General features: G+C 36.1%; 1 protein-coding gene across 8 annotated transcripts in view; it reads right to left on the bottom strand.

Moving 5' to 3' along the window:
- The window catches only part of KCNMA1 (potassium calcium-activated channel subfamily M alpha 1), a gene marked incomplete at its 3' end in the record, with an annotated part of 410494 nt that overhangs the window by 217976 nt on the left and 173356 nt on the right, over positions 1–19162 (bottom strand). For all 8 annotated transcript variants that reach the window (XM_084210399.1, XM_084210401.1, XM_084210403.1 and 5 more), the window contains one exon: positions 6465–6526. In XM_084210399.1, coding sequence (XP_084066525.1) covers positions 6465–6526 — 62 coding nt within the window. The remainder of the gene's footprint in view (positions 1–6464; positions 6527–19162) is intronic.

The raw sequence follows: 19162 nt of genomic DNA, 5'->3' as shown, positions 1-19162 counted from the left end.
AGAGCCTCCTTCAGGTATTAAGGAAAGAGAGCCAAACTCTACTCAATGGTACTCAGTGGCAGTTACTGGGATCTTTTACAAGGCCCAACACTTCAGAAAAGTGATCCCATTGGAATTTATCTCATCATCAAGGTTGTGCATCACAATTACTAAGAATTTCTGCTGAACACCCAGGGATGAAAACAATACCCAAGATTTTCCCCAGAGCTTGATTTGTCAATTATTATGAAAGAACTCTATTTTTGTTTGCCATTTTATCATTCACAGTGTTGCTCATTTAATTCATTTGCAACAATTCATTTTCATTATCTAGCAAACACAAACTACTGGCAATGATTAACAGAAACTTCATTACAGTGGTTTGTCTAGAGAACTCAGAATATTTCCATATTGCCTAAACAGAGATTCTGTACCACTAGCAAAAATCAGTGTAATCCAATGTTATTTCACTAAAGTGACAAGCACATACAGAGGAATTTCCTTTTTTCATTATTATAATCTCCTAAATAGATTGGAGGAGTTGTTCAGGTAGTGTTATACAAATTTTATCTACATATAATTTGCCAAACTCAAGCTCCCTGAACATGTCAGAGAATGAATGCAAACACTGAACTAAGACACTGATAGTACATAAATCATGCATCTGATTTTTCAGTATGCCTCACTACATCCAGATTTTTTTAATAATTCAAGACAACAGACAATTTTGGTGGTTAAGGGACAATGTCTAACAACAAAACTAGGAGGCATATAATCATACCTAATCCCCTTGTCCTAGAGAGGCAAGTGCATAGTAACACATGGACAATCATTACCAGGTGGTTTTTTCCCCTCCACTGTGGCCTGTTTCTTTTGGTTTTTGCCTTATAATAATCATATCACTGCTGTTGCTGGATTTGACTCATAATTAACACCATCTGTGCCTAACAAAGACCTTCAATCATCCTGGAACTCAGTTGCCTGCAGAGGCCATGCATAGAGCTGCACACCCACCTGGCTTCAACTGCAGCATGCTAATGAAAGCAATGAATCTTAGCTATGGACACTTTCCCAGGAAAATTTGCAGAGCAGTGAAGAAAATTAAAGTTCATTGTCACAAATGAGGCTTTCTTCTAGAAATCACTTTTCAATTAAGGCAATAATGATGTACACTCAGCACCGACTACAAGCATAGTAAAGATAAAATTGAAATACTTATGACCAAAAATCTTATTTAAATGATGTATCAGTTTAAAGGGCATTGACTGAGGCTTTTTGTACCACAGACTTTGTGATTTGCTGAGAATCAGGAGTAGGAACAACTGAAGTTACAATTCTGTTATAATAATAAAACCAAGCTACTTCAAAATAAATACAAGAAATTCACTTATATATTTAAGCTAAATTTTCTTTGAATCATAAAATTACACCTATCCCTCCATTTGACAAGTGAGAAGTTAATAACACTACGGGCAATTAAAAGTTTCTTTTTCCCTTTTTATTTAAAAAAGAGGTGAAGAGAACACATATAACTGGATTTCCTTCAGCATTGAACAAAATTTATCAGCCCAAAGAAATGGCCAGAAATTGATGCAGTGTTAGCAAAATATTAAAGTTTTATAGCTGCAAGGAACTGTGGGAGACTTCCCTCCCAAGAATGCAGGGAACAGTAGTGTTTCAATCTACTTGCCAAGTCATAGACCATTGTAATTTTAGCAATTTCAACAATGGTAAACATAATCTAACAGCACTTCCTTCAACCAGATCCCAAGATTTTGTCAACTTCTACATCTCTTAGTCATACATCACAAAAAAAAAAAAATTAAAAAAAATATATATAAATATATATATATAAACTCTACTGTATACTTAGTATGAAGGAATGCTCCTGTAGCTACTTAGTGTGGTTAATGAGTGTACTAAGACAAACTGTATAAACATAATTAAAGCACTTTTGCATGAGTAGATTTCACTATAAGCAGAAAAGCTTGAAACTAAGTTTAGTACAATTTAAGTCCTACTTACTTAACTCCTCAAATATGAAGACTGAAAGGTTATGTAAAATCTGTGCACACCCAAAATGTTGGTAAATACATACTTGAGAGTACAGAACCATGAACTGCAAAGGATATCCTCAGCAAAATGAAACAGCATAGCCCTAAAACTGGTTACTTGAGAAGAAAAAAAAAAAAATCAATCTTTTATTTTTCTGTGTCTTGCAAATTGAAAAGAAATAATGCATTAAAAAAAAAAAAACTGTAAGCTGAAAACTATAATAAAATTTAAGCTCAAACTGAACTTTTTCTATGAACTGATTTCTGATCCTATTAGACTTGTCTTCAATTTTTATTCATCAGGCCAATGAGAGCCACTTAAAATTCAGATGTAGCATTGTTGATTTAAAAATTAAATTAAAATTGCTGTTTCCTTGAAGGGCCATGAAAGGAATCATCTCAGGCCACTGAGAAGGAATCATCGAAAATGTTCTGCAGATTATTCCAGTTAATATGGAAAAGCTTAATGACTTGTAATGAAAATGAGATTGGTATCTAAAACCACTTGAGTGTTTCTGTTTACACAGACTTACTGAACTATTCAGATAAACTTCATGCCTCATACATGTCTGTAAAAGGGGTAACACAGAATACACAAATGAAAAAGATGTGAATTCTCCTGGGCAGTAACACTGTATCTGTAATAAATTCAAATAAATCATCCTCACCAGGCTTGCAGTATTTTCGTAGAACATTTTGCTGAGCGAAATCAAATGTCTCTCAAAAGACAAAACACAGAAGCAATAGCAAACAAGCAGGAAAGCCAAACACAGTACACTATCACAACTTTGCCTCAAATGTTCCCACAACACAAGAGAAATTCATAAGGAGTTGAAACAAAGTGCTGTTTTCAGGGGAAAAAAAAATTCTAATAAGACTTTTCAAGAGAATCCGCTAATGACACTTTTCTCCTTGTGCTGTCACACAGGAACGTTCTCAAACAAAATATATAGATTTCCAATGCATCCTTCCTTCCTAATTTATTCCCATGTAATGGCAAGAAACCAGCATGAATCCTACAAAACAAGAAACCAGACTGTTCATGTTGCATTGTTCTGTTAGGCAAGTTCTAGTATAGTACCTCTGACATGCCTCCAGCCAAACTGCTACTGAACAAGCAGACAAAATCACCTAGGTTGGAATAATACAGTCTGTTAGCATTAATATCTGTCTTTAGGAGTGAACTTTTATGCAGCCAGATACATAGGAGGATACTTTATATATATATAAAATAGAAGCTGGACCAAAGGAAGAACAATGATGCAGTAGTCAGAATGTCAGCAATGAAGTTGCAACCATGACAAGGTGGCTTAACACTTAAAGATGGAAACATCTTTTTTATAAAATTATTTGATTGATAGTTTGTGGTGGCTGAAAGTATCTTTTTGTGCTATCTCTCCTGTCATAGCCCTGATGAAAGGGGTATGGAGATGTGGGGGGTATGTAGGATATTTTCTGATAGTTTTAGAAACATAAAGCTCTAAGGAAAGCCCATTTTTTGTGATGGCATGTGGTGCAGAATCCAATGTTCGTATCAGAAACAGAAACAGTACAGAAATATTTCATAGCAACACAAAGCTACTCAATTGGCTCTGCTGAGATGTAGGACTGACTGGCACGGAGGATGTTGAAGCTGCACCATCTTCTGAGCTCAGATCTCTCCAAAGAGCATCGCACTGGATGTGCCACTTCATCTGGTACTACTCTGGCAGAGTGTCTGTCAGAGTGATGAACTGGCTAACATAAAAATGCTCTTTCTTTACCCTCCTCTCACAGTTGTGACAACCTTCATACTCCAATTCAGCCTTCATACTACAATTAATCATGACACACACTTGCTCAAAAATGCTCTATGGCCTTTTCACTCTTCCCTTCAGTATCTAATGAAACAGTGCTGTTTTTCTCATCTTTCTTGATGCCCCTTGGGTTTGAAGTCATCAGGACTCCTTTGTGGACATACCACCATTGCATCTATAAATCTATAGGCAGATTAAGGGTCTTGGATGAATAGATCACTGCCAAGATCTGTGAGACAGCTGCTCACACTAGCACTCTTCAGCTTTGGACTGAGACACAATTCTTCTAACTCTCCATGTAAGAGGCAGTAGCAGGTGAGAGTCCATGGCCCAGGCAGAACATACTAGCCTTGGAAGGCATTGCTAAGGGAAAGCACACCCTGGGGCACACCACCACCTCCCTGGCAGGAGCACTAGAGCGTGCTGGTCCCCACTGATGCTGGGCAATATACCACTGTGTTTGATTCTATACACTGATATAACACTGTATTTGATTCTATACACTGATATACCACTGTATTTGATTCTATACACTGATATAACACTGTATTTGATTCTATACACTGATATAACGCTGTATTTGATTCTATACACTGATATAACGCTGTATTTGAGTCTATACACTGATATAACGCTGTATTTGAGTCTATACACTGATATAACGCTGTATTTGATTCTATACACTGATATAACACTGTATGTGATTCTGCATTGCTGAAATGGGTGTCAGGTCAGCAGAATAAAATTAAGCAGAACTTTTTGTTTTGGGGATATATCTGGGGTGTTTCTAACATGAATTAATCCACTAAGCATTTACAAAAAAAAAAACAAAACCAAAAACAAAACCAAACAAAACAAAAGCAAAAAACCCAAACCCAACAGAAAAGACCAAAATGTGTGTTGAACTAAAGAAGGGTAAGAGGGGAGAAAGGAGGAGAAACTAAAGAAAAAGTGTGCAAGTACAGTATGCTAACTTCAGGTTCCTGAATTTAAACTGCAGCACAAGTTAAAGACTGACTGAAAACCAAGAGAAATGCCCAGTTAAAACACTTGTTGAACAAGAAATCAATAAGCTGGTAGTAGTACATGGATTGGGTGGCCCAAAGAAAGCTCAAGTGTCCCAGAGACTCTCCCATGTTGTCAGCTTTCCTTCTTGAGGAAAACAAAGACTCAAAAATGCAGTGCCTAAAAGTCATCATGTATTCCATTCGTTTCACAAAAAACAATTACCCTGACACACAGATGTAGTTGATCTGAAATTGAAGCATAAGTAAAAACAGGTTTTAATCCATTCCACACTTTTGACCTGGAAATATCAGCTATCCAGAAGCTTTGCCACTTTGCTTTGAAAAGTTTTACAAAGGTCTTCAGAAAGGGACCACTTTACGTACTTCAGTGGTAACATGTTAAGGAAAAATTGCTAAAATTAACATAAACATTCATTGCAATGTTAAGAAGGAAAATCAACTGTCCTCACTTCAAGGGAACTCAAGACAGAACTTGAGTTTTCCCACCACTGGGCTCTTCCCCACAAAGAAAACCTCTGCTTTAGTTATTTGCATTATACTTGACACATCTATGGCTTCAAACTCGCATATCCAAGAATGTCTAGTGCCACCACCTTCCTAAATATCAGGCTGTAGAGATGTCAACAGTGGAATGTCTGATTTTCTGAGTCACAGACTGACTGTTTCAGAACATTACTACTACCCTTACAGACAGTGGGCAGGCTCACACGGACTGACTCTGGCATACAGGCTTAACAGTTGCAGTAATGGAAAGCCTTAAACTAGCTCAGAGAAAAACAGTAAGCATGTCATTGTAGAACTTTAAATTGCTATTGATTCTTCAGAATATCACTCTCCCAAAAGAACAGTATTCAAGGAAGAATATTATTTTAAGTCCCTTTTTATTATTTCTTCTGTGTTAGGCTACAACGCTGACAGTGCCCAGCTCGATGTGAACACAAGGGTGGCGCATGAACGGCATCAGAATATGGTCTGAGTTACCTCATTTGTATCAAAGCACCACACAGCCTGATGAAACTTTCTACTGCCTGGCCAAAACCACAACACTGTATGATAATATCAGAGTGAACCTCCAAAATACTGAGATGCTTTGCAGACCATTAGTAGTTCACCTTATTGTGGTAGAAACCTATCACACTCAGAAGGTGGAAATAGAGATGCAAGATGCAACGCTCATACTGTCTAATTCATGCAGAGATTTTCACAAGTGCTCTTGTCAGTCTCCCCAGATACTTTTTTCCTCCTCCAAACTGCAATTTTCTGAAAAATATTTTTAGCCTGTATTTCTTATCCTAGTCTTGATTTTGAAAGATTCTACAGGTGTAATGAATATAAAAACTGTAATTTTGCAATAGCATGTATAATCTCAATACACAAAAGTAGTTTTCCTCTCCATTCTACAGATCCAACGTGACTGTGTTCAATTTAGTTTATGTAATATTTTTTTCCCATTTTTGAATTATTTTTGTAGAACCTTTGCTATTATAAAGTTCTTTGCACTCAGGCGATGAGACCAAGCACTGATTTGAAGTAGATGAATGGAGAAATTCAGAGATGTATAATTGCTGCAGGAAAGGAGAGAAAAGAAAATGTACTCAAATACTCACTTTGATGAATCTATGAAGTATATTACAAGAGCACCAATACTAAGAGCGAAGACTAAGACAACCTGCAAAAGAAAAGAAGAAAAGAATAATTATTTAACAACATTAACCTTTTATTCTTTTACATACAAATAAAAAAAAAAGACAACAAAAATAAATCACAAGCTAGTTTAATTTCAGCTCTGATTTTCTTTAGAAAATTAGTCCTACTTGAGCTTCAAACATTGTATATTATCACAGTATGCTTTCTTGCATTAAAAAGAGACAAAATCTGGCTTTACCAGACCTATTCTTCAGGATTGCTCATCAGTGCATAAAGCAAGAGTGACCAAACTTCCACTAATATACATGGCTGTGAAACCCACAGGAAAACTGTAAGAATGCATTCATGTCCATAGAGACTACAGTGAACTTTCAAACACTTTAAAGCAATACTTGATGCAGCACATCATGACAGTTATGACTTTTGCTGACAGTCCAGTACAGATGAGGACTGGAATAAAAACATGTTGATTCAATACAGGCTTCAGACTTCTTTCTGAAGCTGCTGCATTTTCAACAAGCCTGACTGAGGATCACAGGGCAAGGAGGGGACACTCAAGGTTTTTATTCTAAATAGACTTTCTGAAACAGTGCAGACATTCCTCTGCTCCCAGCTATCACTCAAGCATCTGAAGCAAGGTATAATAACTATTACATAACCAAACTCAAGTTCTGCATGGCCAATATCAAACATGTATATACCTTCCAATAAAATAGTCATTAATGTATGACTATTACATAATTGTAATATTAACTAATTGTTAAAATAACTATTCAACTGAAAGCTTCAATGATTTTTCCTTACTTTTATATCCTGCTGACCACAATATGACCATTTAATTTGTGAATGTCTGAAAAAGGGTATTTTGGCTGAGTACAAGTATCTGTTGTCTTGTCTGAGGCATTATCACCTGAATTAGTGAGATCTGTCCATCAAATTCAAGAATTGAAGCATCAAATTCATTGAAATAACATTTTTACTACCCAAGTATAATATACTGTTAACATCTGGAGTTCTTTCATTGCGTACAGGTGTTGCAAGGTGAAACAAGCAATTAAATTCATATCAGTTGGTAGGAGTCTCACCATCACAAGAAATTATAGTGGTGAATAGAACTTGTGGATTGTTATCTGAAAATATACCCCAAATTATGAGTAGCAGCAATCCCAAGGACCATTTTTCTCTGAATTAAGATGGGGGAATCACATTATTATGCAAACTCTGCCCTCCTGCTGGAATATTCCAAACTACATACAATCACAATTTAAATCTGAATCAAATCTGCTCCGTTATTTATTAGCAATCCATTTCAAGGAAAGTCTACATTTATTAAAAAACAAAAATTTTAAAGAGTGCTGAGTGTTCTGAGAACACAGAGCTTACAATTTTGGCAAAACTTGTGCTTTTTTCAAAACCAGTTTTAAACATAGCTATTCACTTTCAAATAATTTAAAGTCAAGTATTAATGGTAATGTTTTACCCTGTATTCTGTATTCAGTAACAGCACCCTCAAAGCCACTACTAAATATAGGTATCTCTTAAAAAAAAAAAAAAGAAAGAAAGAAAACAGCAATAAAAAACAATAAAAAGCAAACAATCTATAAATAACAGAAAAAAGAAACCACCCCAAAAAAGTCACAGGACAAAAGAGATTTACCCCATGGCAGAAGTTTTGGATTGCAGAATGCTGAGATGGCCACTTAATGCTGGAAATGAGATTTTAAAAACTAAGATTGTAATCCATTTGGGACTCTATAAATAGTCTTCTTATTCATTCAAGTTTCACAAAGCACACAAGGGCTTTGTAAAATTTTTATTTTCCTTTTCACATAGCAAGTCTTGAGTTACAACTTTCAGTCATTGCCCCCTACCCAAAGGAGTGCTGTAGAGCAAACCCAGCAGAACACTGTATCAGCCTTACATTTCAGTTATAGCCAACCCTTTGTTAATCATCACTGTGCTGCCTAAATGTTATAGAGATTCTGGGCAAGACCTTCCAAAACACTTAAGGCTTTCAGGTGTTCTGTGACAGTTCATGTAACTGCCACTAAAATGCATATATATATATATATATATATATATATATATAATATATATATATACTATATATATACACACACACACACACCTGATTTTAAATCAAGGCTTATTTTCTCTTCTATTGCCTTGAAACACATACCTAACATGATACATAATGTCTCAAAGAACCACAGAGAGGGTATCAGAAGAGAATGGAACATTAAACTCCATTTCTTTTTCCTGCTAGCAGAGAAACACATTTTTCCTTTTGCTAAGTGACAGAGGAGTTGAGCTGAAATTGAAACCATCAAGTGTGTGGGGAAAAGCAGATCCTGAACCAATCAGGTAAAAGTTATACAAAATTAAAAAAACCAAATAAACAGATTTTAACAAACCCCATACTCTTGTGTATGATAATGTCTCAGATGCAAGTTTTTTTGTATTCCCATTTAAAGAACGTGGAGTGTAACCTGGTTAGTCAGACCCAGGATGACAATTACTGAGTTTGCTCTAGTGTTCCCTGGATTGCCAGGGGAGACAATATCTGTTTTAGAGACTTCACTAGGCTAGAGGGGTGTCACATAGACCCATACCCCAAATTCACAGCAACTGAAATCTGAGGGAGGGAAAAGCACATATGAATGTGAATTACTGCCTTTCTTGTTAACTAGGCCATGGCAAGAAGTTTGCTTCCTTTGTTTATTATTTCAAAATATTTGCCAAAACATTGCAATTGCTACACATCTATTATAAACCTTCTGTACAGAAGGAAAGAATCCTTTAATTTATAATAGCTTGCTGTTTGTATAAGATTGAGAAATGTGAACTCATATCCTAACAGCTATACTGACTAAGCACTTACTAACAAATTAAAAATAAACACCAATCTGATTAAAGAAAAGAGGGGGAAATACATGGAATAGTTGCTGCATATCCCTAAATCTTTCATAAAAAAAGGAACAGAAAAAATCCAGCCTCATATTTAAACAAAAATGTAGAATGCCTTTTTGAGGCAAGAGTCAGAGAAACTGCAGATAAAATCCATCTAAGGAAAACTGAAACTCTTTTGACTGATTCCAAGATGCTCTAGAAGAGCTTTGACTGCAGTCAAAATTTAGACATCCATAATAAATACAAAAATAAAAAAGAGAAAGAAAAAAAGGGGAGTTTTGATAAGGGTGTGACAGCATAATAATACTGCAGGCCAGCACCAACCCTGAGAAACACAGTCCCAAATAAATTCACCTTCCAGGCCCCAGCCTGTGTAACAAAGGGATAATCCAAGGGGTGGCACTGTTCCCCCTACAACTCCAAAACTGCATTATTGAAGAAAAAAGGGAAAGCAAAAAAGCTGGTTCATTAGACAGGAAGGCTACAGTTAATAATGAAGGGACTCTAGAGCAGGAACTTCAGTGTCTCATACCCTGTAACACTTGAACATTCTGTGAAAGTTGAAACAGAACTCTTTGAAGTTTCAAAGGCAAATTCTTGCTTATACAAGATTAAATTACCCAAACATAATTAATACAAAATAGCATAGAACTCAAGAGGCAAAGCAGAAAATCAAAAAGGAATAATTATTTTTTTTATTTTCCTCTAAAATTAAGTATTAACATAGGAAGTATGAAGTGAAAAAAAAAAAACTTTCAGAAATCTGTAACCCCTAACACCTCAGGGCATCAGAGTTCTTATTTTTTCTGACAACAATCTGTTCTGCACTGTTCTTCAAAAATATTTCTTTCAAACTCTTATTCTATGGTTAAATTATTCAACCCAAAGGCTACTGTAATCCTTAGAATATACTAGGTTCTTAGTTTCAAATATTTTTTGAAATTCAGTTAGTTTTCATTTATACATTCACACAGTAAATTCTGTTAATAAAATACTCAGTTTTATCAACTGTGATTTTAAAATAAAATTTCATTCATTTTTATATTTATAATTAGCTATGGAGAACACTAATTAGTTCCTGTATACATAAAATCTCAATGATCCATTAAACCTCAATGATCCATTAAACTTTTGTTACACGAACATTTGCACTACTAAAATGTGAATAGCCTGATGTTTTGATCTAACCTGGATTAAAATTCCCATACCTTAAATATAAACCCCAAATGTCCTTTAACCATCAAATAAGAAATCAAATGTAGTTCTTTTATAGACAGACAGAATTTGCTTGTCCAGATTTGTTAGGAACGAAAATTGTAAAAATCCAAGGACCCACCTGCTTCACGTTACATTTCAGAAGTTAGCAATTGCTTCTAGCTTGGCAATCCCAGCATTACTTTGCAGACTCTAGGAGATGTACCCACATTTCTGCAGTTATTGCAATTTAACAAAAGTAAGACCTTCTTGACCATAGAAGATCCAGAATATCTTACCTAAAATTGCCAACTCTCAGTTACTTAGTTATCTTAATTGCTAACTTAGTCACTTAATTGCTAACTCTTAGTTACTATCTCTTAGTTTTGAGCTTGAAGCAATTAAAACACTAAATCCAAACCTTGCAATTTTTATAGCCACATTAAAAACTTTTCAGAAACCCAGACTTGAAAATCTCTTACAAGATTTTACCTCCAAGTCATTTCCTTTTAGTTACATTTTATGATTTTGTTTTTTGTTTACTGCTATTACACAAAAAGGCGTTAATAAGAAGTTAATCAGCTATTAAATTTTACGGTAACTAATTTAGTCATTAGCACACAATAAAAACAGTAATGTAAATTTGGCAGCTTTACAAGATTTGTTGCTATATAAATTGTCCCCTTCAGCAAAGCTCATATCAACTTACATTTTCCAAGACAAGTCTGAGTTTATCCAAAAGAGGAGGTGAAGGGGAGTGAGGAATGACTACCTGATAAAACAGTGGGCAGTAAATTCTCAGTGAACTTCTGTCAGAAAATTCATAGCAAGGATTTAATTTTAAAACCAAAAGACATCAAAGTAGTCTGGCATGAGCTCTAATTGATGACCATGAGTAATCAGAAGACTTGGTCATTGTCCCTAGTCCTACCACTCCTGGGATGTGTGACTTAAGCATATTACTGGACCTCTCCAGGCTCTCAATTCTCCCTCTTGCTTTCATTTGGCAGGAATACTCCAGGCCAACTCATTGGGCAACCACTCCCTTCACTACAGGTGTTTGCAGTGGACCTTGCAGAGCTGAGACCTCTCCTGAGGCCACAGGAATCACCAAGACCCCAAACAGGACATGGTAACAGGAGCAGCAGCACTGCCTATGGCAGCAAAGGGGCTTTGTGCATTAAAGGGTTTTATTATTTAATTAGAAAGGTGTCAATAACTCTATGATAAACTTTTTGCCAATTTTTCTGGAACTATATTTTTGGTACCATTAAGTTACTACCCAGTATAATAAGGTTTTAATTTATTACTATAACTTAAATTCTGTAATTACAATAAATATATCTTTAAAAATACAGTTCATATGTAATGCATCTCTTTTTACAGACTTGAATAATTTTGATAAGAAATATGGTAACAACATTTCTGGGACAGAAAGCAGAGCAAACAGAGAAGAGTTACAAAAAAAAAGGCATATATTTAGTTCCCAAATATCAAATTTATGTATCAGAGCAGTAATTTGGGAATATCTGAAAGGCACAAGTAAAAGCCTTGGTAAAGGCCTGAATCACTGTGAGCTGGCCTAACTACTGAGGACTGTAGTAACTGATGTAATAGGTCACTGGGAATAGAACATGAAACATCTCTGAATGAAATCACACTAAGGAGAATTAGCAAATTCAGTCTCCCTGCCACAAGCTCTGTTTTCTTCTCTCTCCAATAAAAGATTCAGCTGTCTTGCATAGATTTGAACAGACTACATCACATTTGAGCAGACTGATTATTACAAGGAATGCTGTGAAATCAAAATTAAGGAATTATTAGAGCAGACATCAGACATGGAGATCCAAAAAATCAAACCAGAAACTAAACAAACAAACAAACAAAAGTACCCTTACATACTTTTCCACACACAGTTCCATTCTGATTTGAGGAAAGATTTTTAAAAAGTATTTTTGCTGTGATCTGTTCTGTACATGCTTCAATATATGTTAATATTTCAGCTTCATTTTGCTTTCTTGATACAGATTGAAGGGTTTTTTTCTCAGCTTTCTACTGACATATTGACAATAAAATGAAAATTTCTGTTAAATCCATAAATGTGAAAAGACTGAGATTTTCTAATTAGTGAAAAAATACAAGACAAAAAGTCCCATCTGTTAATGGTGCTCTGTAGCTTGAAGTTAATTAGATTTGCTGGGAGAGTGCCTGGCAATATGACCAATTAAAATACATGCAACTTTTCCAATTCAGTATCATTCATCAAAAAAATAGCAGGACCTTCTCCCAAAATGTCCCACTTTCTAGAGCTAAGTGGATGGCATTACATGTCTGTAAATATCTGCACATTTGAGGGGCTCTTCTGCTCCCCAGCCTAAAAGGATCTTCCTCGTGATTGCCTAGCAGTGACCCAAATTAAGGTCAAATTCCCTCTTTGTACACTGGTAGAAGAATAGCTCTCACAGATTTCCAGTGGATGCTCTACAACCACACAGAGCAAAGTAATTTTTTTGTTGGTGACCATCACCCACCAGCTACTGGGGATGTCAGTGCTCTCCTTTCCAAGCTCCTCCCTGTCCCACTGCAGATCAGGGCTGCCAATAACCCTACTGACACGTTGTTTTAGAGAAACCAGTGATGAACTGTCAACCTGATCCTGCAAAAATGAAAACCAACCAGCTCAACTGCAGAACTGCACAAAGGCCAAAGAACCCAGGGCAGGCTCCCCTGTCACACTCTGCATGGCACCAGAGCAGCACTCATCCTGGTGGCTGATTATTCACAGCCCCATGCCCACTGCTCAGCGCAGGAAAGCCTCTGGGCTTCGTGTCAGACCTTGGAATGCAGCATGTGCTCTGTAATTTTTCTCTGCTTCCATGCTACTATGCTTCAGTTGTGACAAAAAGGGGGTTTATCTGCACATGAGAAATTGGAACCAGATAACTTCAGCTGGAACACTTTGTTCTGACAATACTTTGGCCTATCTCTGGCTAAACAAAGTGATCAAGGGGAATGAAGAAGCAAGCTGCACATTTTGGTACAGCGCCTACACAAAGAAAAACTCCACCTGAGCACTGAACATCTTGGAAAACACAAAAGTGCAATAATACCTGGACAGAATAAAATAAAAGATATTACCCCAAAATCACAATCAAATTCTTTAGAAATAATTTATAAACTAATCTATGGTGGTGCAACATCTGGGGAATTATTGAATAAATATATTTACCAGTAAAATGTAATGTAGTCATTTGCCAACCCACCCCTGTATCTGGAATACTGCAATACAGAACTGAAAAATCAACAAACTATTAAAAAAAAGAAAAATACTGGAAAACGTGGTCTTTTTGAATTAAGTAACTGTTTCTTAATTAGTATTTGCTTAAAAAATAAAAAAAAAATCAAACAATAATAACAAAAAACACAAAACCAAACAAAACCACAAAAACTAATTTCACTGTTCTTGTCCTTACTTCAATATACCATACTCCTCATCAGTTATCATTCACAGTTTTGTAACTGACAACAAAATAGGAGAACATCCAAAAAATTGTCAAAGAAAATACAAGACAGAAAACAAAAAATAGGGGTAAAAATTCCAAAAAATAATAATACAGTAGAGTAAACAAAATGCTGTGTCTTTAAAATGCTAAAATCAGAAAGATATCTCTGAAGCAAAGGGTTTGAGGAAACCACTCAAATGAGTTCTCAAGGAAAAAATGCAGTCCAAAATGTGGACCTTCTGAGAATTTAGGCCTCTTCCTCCAATTCACAGTGCATTTGTACAATAATATACATATATACATATACATATATACATACAGTACTGTTAAAGGGAGCCCAAGCTCTACTGCCCTGTCATAAGAAATCACTGAAAGGAAGTACATTTCTTTGTGAATTAATCCCTTTAAGGATGACATTTAATGAAATTATTTACCTTATACAGTCAAAATTAATACTAGATTGTATGGCAGACAAAAGGAATCCACACATTCCTCAGTTATTTTGACATTAGTCTGACATGCAACCTACACAACAGACAGTCATGCCAATAAATGTTCAAAGAAAAATTAGAGAAAGAGGTTACTCCTCCTTGCTAAGGTTTTATAATTGAATAAATCAGAAAATTTTCAGATTTCCTGTTACTCAGATTTCCTGCTACTGTTCCTAAATTTTCAAATAGCAGAACTCCACAAACACAGAAACAAGTAACCTCCCATTTGAAGTGTTTAGGTTCTTAGTCACAAGAACTCACACATACAGCAAAGGCAGATACAGCTATGGACATATCTGAAAAACGAAGCTCTTGGCTTCAGTAAAGCCTAGTAAATTTTCATTCAAGAAAAAGACTGAATCAAGAATGCTGAAATCATTCAGCACACAACAGAGCATTTGAATGCTTGTCAAAGAATGTACTTTAAAACATTATGAAAACAAGACACAGAGGGGGAAAGACTCACTGCTAAATGCATCTGACAGGCTGCAAAAGGAGTTTGGAGCTGCAGTACTAACATCACAGCTCTCATCTTCCATGTACCATTACCTAAGGTGGATTTTCTCCTAAACCTTTTGTAATATATTATAATAAATGTAATTTAGCACTTCTATTTCCAGACCAAGCATGGAGTACAACAATTTCTGATACTTGCAAATAGGTTGGTCAACTTCTACTCTAAGTTGAGGAAAATCCCTAACTGTTTCATAGATTTCAAACGAGAGGCAGCCATCAACACGACATTTTTAATAGGGACCACTAAACCTTTGGCCATTCACATGAGGATTTTCAGGAGCTCAATCTTCCTCAAGTCATGTTCTCTGCTCAGCCATTTGGTACAGCTTAATGTCAACTGTAGCAGAAGCTTTCTGTGACAATTAGCAGGGATATCAAACACAGGACCACCAGTGAGGAAAATAAACAAAGGGAAACTACGGTATGTAGGAAGGGGAGAAACTTGGAGATAGAGCTAAAGAGCACAGTATTTTTGAAAGTCACTTTTTTAAGCATCTTTTTCCTCCTTTTTCTCTGCCATTGTTTGCCCTTCAGTCATTTAGCCAAATTTGATAGCTTTGACTGATAGCTACAGGAAATTTCGCTCATACCAATCTGCTTTGAAGATGAAAAAATTGACTATTTTAACACTAGGAATAAATCTAATCCTACTTAATCATCCAGCTATACATGAGAATTTGTGAATACAAAAAGCTGCCTTTAACTAGTGTACAAAAGAAAACTATCGAGAGCAAGTCTAAGCATTGTAAATTCTAGCACTCACTAAATTTTAGCAATTTTAGTAATTTAGTCTTAAGTCTGATAGTTCTAAACAAAGGCATAAACCTCAATAGTTTTACAAAAGCTATGTCAAAACATAATTCTTATCAGACCTCTCAATTTCCAACAGCAACAAAAAAAGACAATGTGAGCTCTTCTGGCTTTTAGACTAATTAGAACTGAAAGCCTGCCAATTAATTATTTGATACAGTCATTGATCATGAGATGTGAGTTCTCCACATAATTAGAAAATAAAATTTAGCAATTTTAAGGGAGCAGCTAAACCTAAAGTAGACTGTCAAGGGTTGTGGTGATCTTGGTTTATGGGTAAGCATTCACTCCCAGTAAGAAAGCCATTTTCAGTGGGCTTTGGAATAACATGGAACAAATGTTCATACAGTTGTTTGTGCAACTTGAAAAAACATGAAAACATATTTTCCTTTTATCTTAGGTAAAATCTGCATAAGCATAATTATATGCTACTATAGGTCAAATCTTGATTCACAAGACTGCACTGATATGCAGACCTTGATATTTCTGAGAAAGACAAGGAAGTCCTTGATGCCATCAATTACAGGCACTTTGTATTTCCATACTGTAATTGTCAAGGTGATGTCATGTTGTGAATATTGTTAATCTGAAATTATGATTCAACATTATCTACCAAATTATAAGAAATTCACATGAGGTATGAAATTAAATCAGTGATTTGCAACTATCACTAAAGACCAATGCAGAAAACAAACGATGCAGCAAGCAACTGTGAAGGCTATTTTACACAACAAACCTTTTCTTGCAGGGAATGTTTTTTCTCAGTGGTAGGATGGAAAGATTAGTTTCTCTGTTAGGATGCAAAGACTGATTTATTCAGCCAACCTCCTCCCTGCAGAAGAGCTTTTCTGTTTTGCTGTGTAGTTATAATTTTAAAACTGAAAGCTTTATTGTGAGCCTTTTTCTATGTTGTTTGAAGATGGCCCAAGGCTTGCAGAATCAACTTCAAATATAACTCCCTAACAGCCTTGTATAGTATCCTTACTTTTGAAGAAATACAGCAGTGACCACTAAATAAGTCCTTGAAACCCACTGGTACCTCAGAAGACTTCTATTGCTAGTGACAATATCATCAGGTCCTTTAAGCTTCACCCTCTGGTGTCATGGCTTTTGTTATTATTTTTATATAACAGGAAGAATTTAATTTTAAAAAAACAACTATCTCAAAGTCCTCCTTTCCTCTGAGTCCACAGTCTTTGCATTCTTTTTTGGGCTTTGCTAGCCTATAGTATTTCTCATCAGCATCTTTATTTTTCGTGCAGACACCATCTTGAGGGTAGAGACCTAGGAAATTGCCTGCCTTCCCACCTGCTTTATAGGGTCCTTTATAAAGGTCCAAGAATGAAAAGGCCACCAAGTTTCATTATGGTGCTGTCTTATTCACAGGCATGAGAGAGGGTGGAGAACGAGGAACATCCAACATCCGCTGATGTTCTGTCTCATAAATGTCAGCAGGTACATAATTTTTTTCCTTTTCTGCATGCTTGCTTCAGCCTAGCTATAGTCTCTTTCCAAGGCACTTCTGAAAACCACCAAAAAAACAAAATTGGAAAAACTACCAGGCAATCACATACCTGTCATGGTGTAAGAAATTTATAAGAGATATTCTTACGACTCTGTGTCTTTATGTTAAAATGCAGTTTTAGTTGACATTTTAACAACATTACAGAATAGGTAAAAGTTGAAAGTACATAATGGATTTGAAGCTTTTTTTAGGTATTGCAAAAAAAATTTCTATTTTTCACGAACTATAAAAAACATCCAGGAGCAAACCTTGTGAAAGACAAAGTGGTTTTCTCTGAATAAGGACTGCAGAACTTGGCTGAGATTCCTGTAAGGTAAATTACGCCATCGAAGTGTAAACCCTTTTCTTTTTTCTTTTAATGCGCTTTCCTTCCCTGCCTCCTGAAACTCTACTTACTATTGAGCTCCTACAGAGATTCAGCCCGATGTTGCTTTATTCAAAAACCATTTTACTTTAAAATAGGTCACCTTTCTAGAATCTATTCTTAAACAGAAAGTTTGAAAAGCAGATGTCAATGAAATTACCTTTTTAACACATCTTTATCTGCAACAAGATTTTAAGTCTTTAGTCTGGGATGAGAAGTTTCTCTCTCCCAGCTGTAGGCCAGCAGCTTTCCTCCACTGTGCTACATCCACTCCTCTGATGCTCTGCCTCCCCTAAAGAACTGTTCCTGTCTAGTAAAAGAAAAGCTGGCAGGTAAAAGAGAAAGGCCGTCAGAGTGAGTGAATGGTCTGTTTTGGTTTTCCATCAAACCAAAATCTCATCAACCCCTGGGTTTTGTCAAGGACCTCCTCCCTCCTCTGAAGTTCACTGCAGTTCACTGCACTTACAGCCCCACACACAGGACCAAAAAGCGAGAAAAAACAAGAAAATTATTAAAAGTAGTCCAGTGACACTTAAAAAATGGCAATAACCCTTGAAAAGTGTTTATACCAAGTCTGCAAATGAGAAATATTTACACTGCAGTGAAGGCACTGTACAAGAACGAAGACTATCAAGTCCTAATACTAACAAATAATTTGTTTTCTCAGCAGCTTGGCTGACGTGCTTCCTTTCCGACTCTCAGGCAGAGCTGGAAGACAGAGCTTTCAGCATTGATAATTTCAAACAGCAAGTTAAAATTCCATTTGCTGATTGCCTAAAGCCCCAGAATGCCTCTCTGATCAATCTTACGACAAAGACCCATGTAGAAGTGTGCCAAGGCAGACTGCTGACTCTGAAAGGAAGGCCATGGACTGATTCATTAAGGGCAGTGCCAGCAGCACTGACACATTCCTTGGAGATATCTTGTTCAAGCAGTTTCTCAAGGCATAGTTTAGTTTCTTATCATGGTTACAGGTATATTAGACACCAGGAAGGCCAAGCACACATTCATATGTGCTTACAGGACTGAAATTCAAGCTGTAGCTCTCTCTTAACTGTAAGAGCTAGAGTAGGATGTCACTACTGACAAGACCATGCTGCAGGGCTACTCCACAACATAAAACATGGGCATGAGGAAAGGCTGCTGTGGATGAACAGAGACTTTGTCAGAACAGGTGACACAGAGTTTGCACAGACACTGCCACAGACAGCATAAGGTATAAGCTGCACAGTAACCAAACAAACTGTCTTATTTTGTACCAGTTCTTGAGTGAATTAGAAGCAAATGACCACTGTACTGAATAAATAGAGCACCTGTTTGTTGTGGTTCATGTTTATTTCATTAT

Source organism: Fringilla coelebs (genome assembly GCF_963513975.1).
Source record: "Fringilla coelebs genome assembly, chromosome: 8".
NCBI lineage: Eukaryota > Metazoa > Chordata > Aves > Passeriformes > Fringillidae > Fringilla > Fringilla coelebs.
The sequence above is the reverse complement of the archived record's forward strand: the minus strand, read 5'-3'. Positions and strand labels throughout refer to the sequence as shown.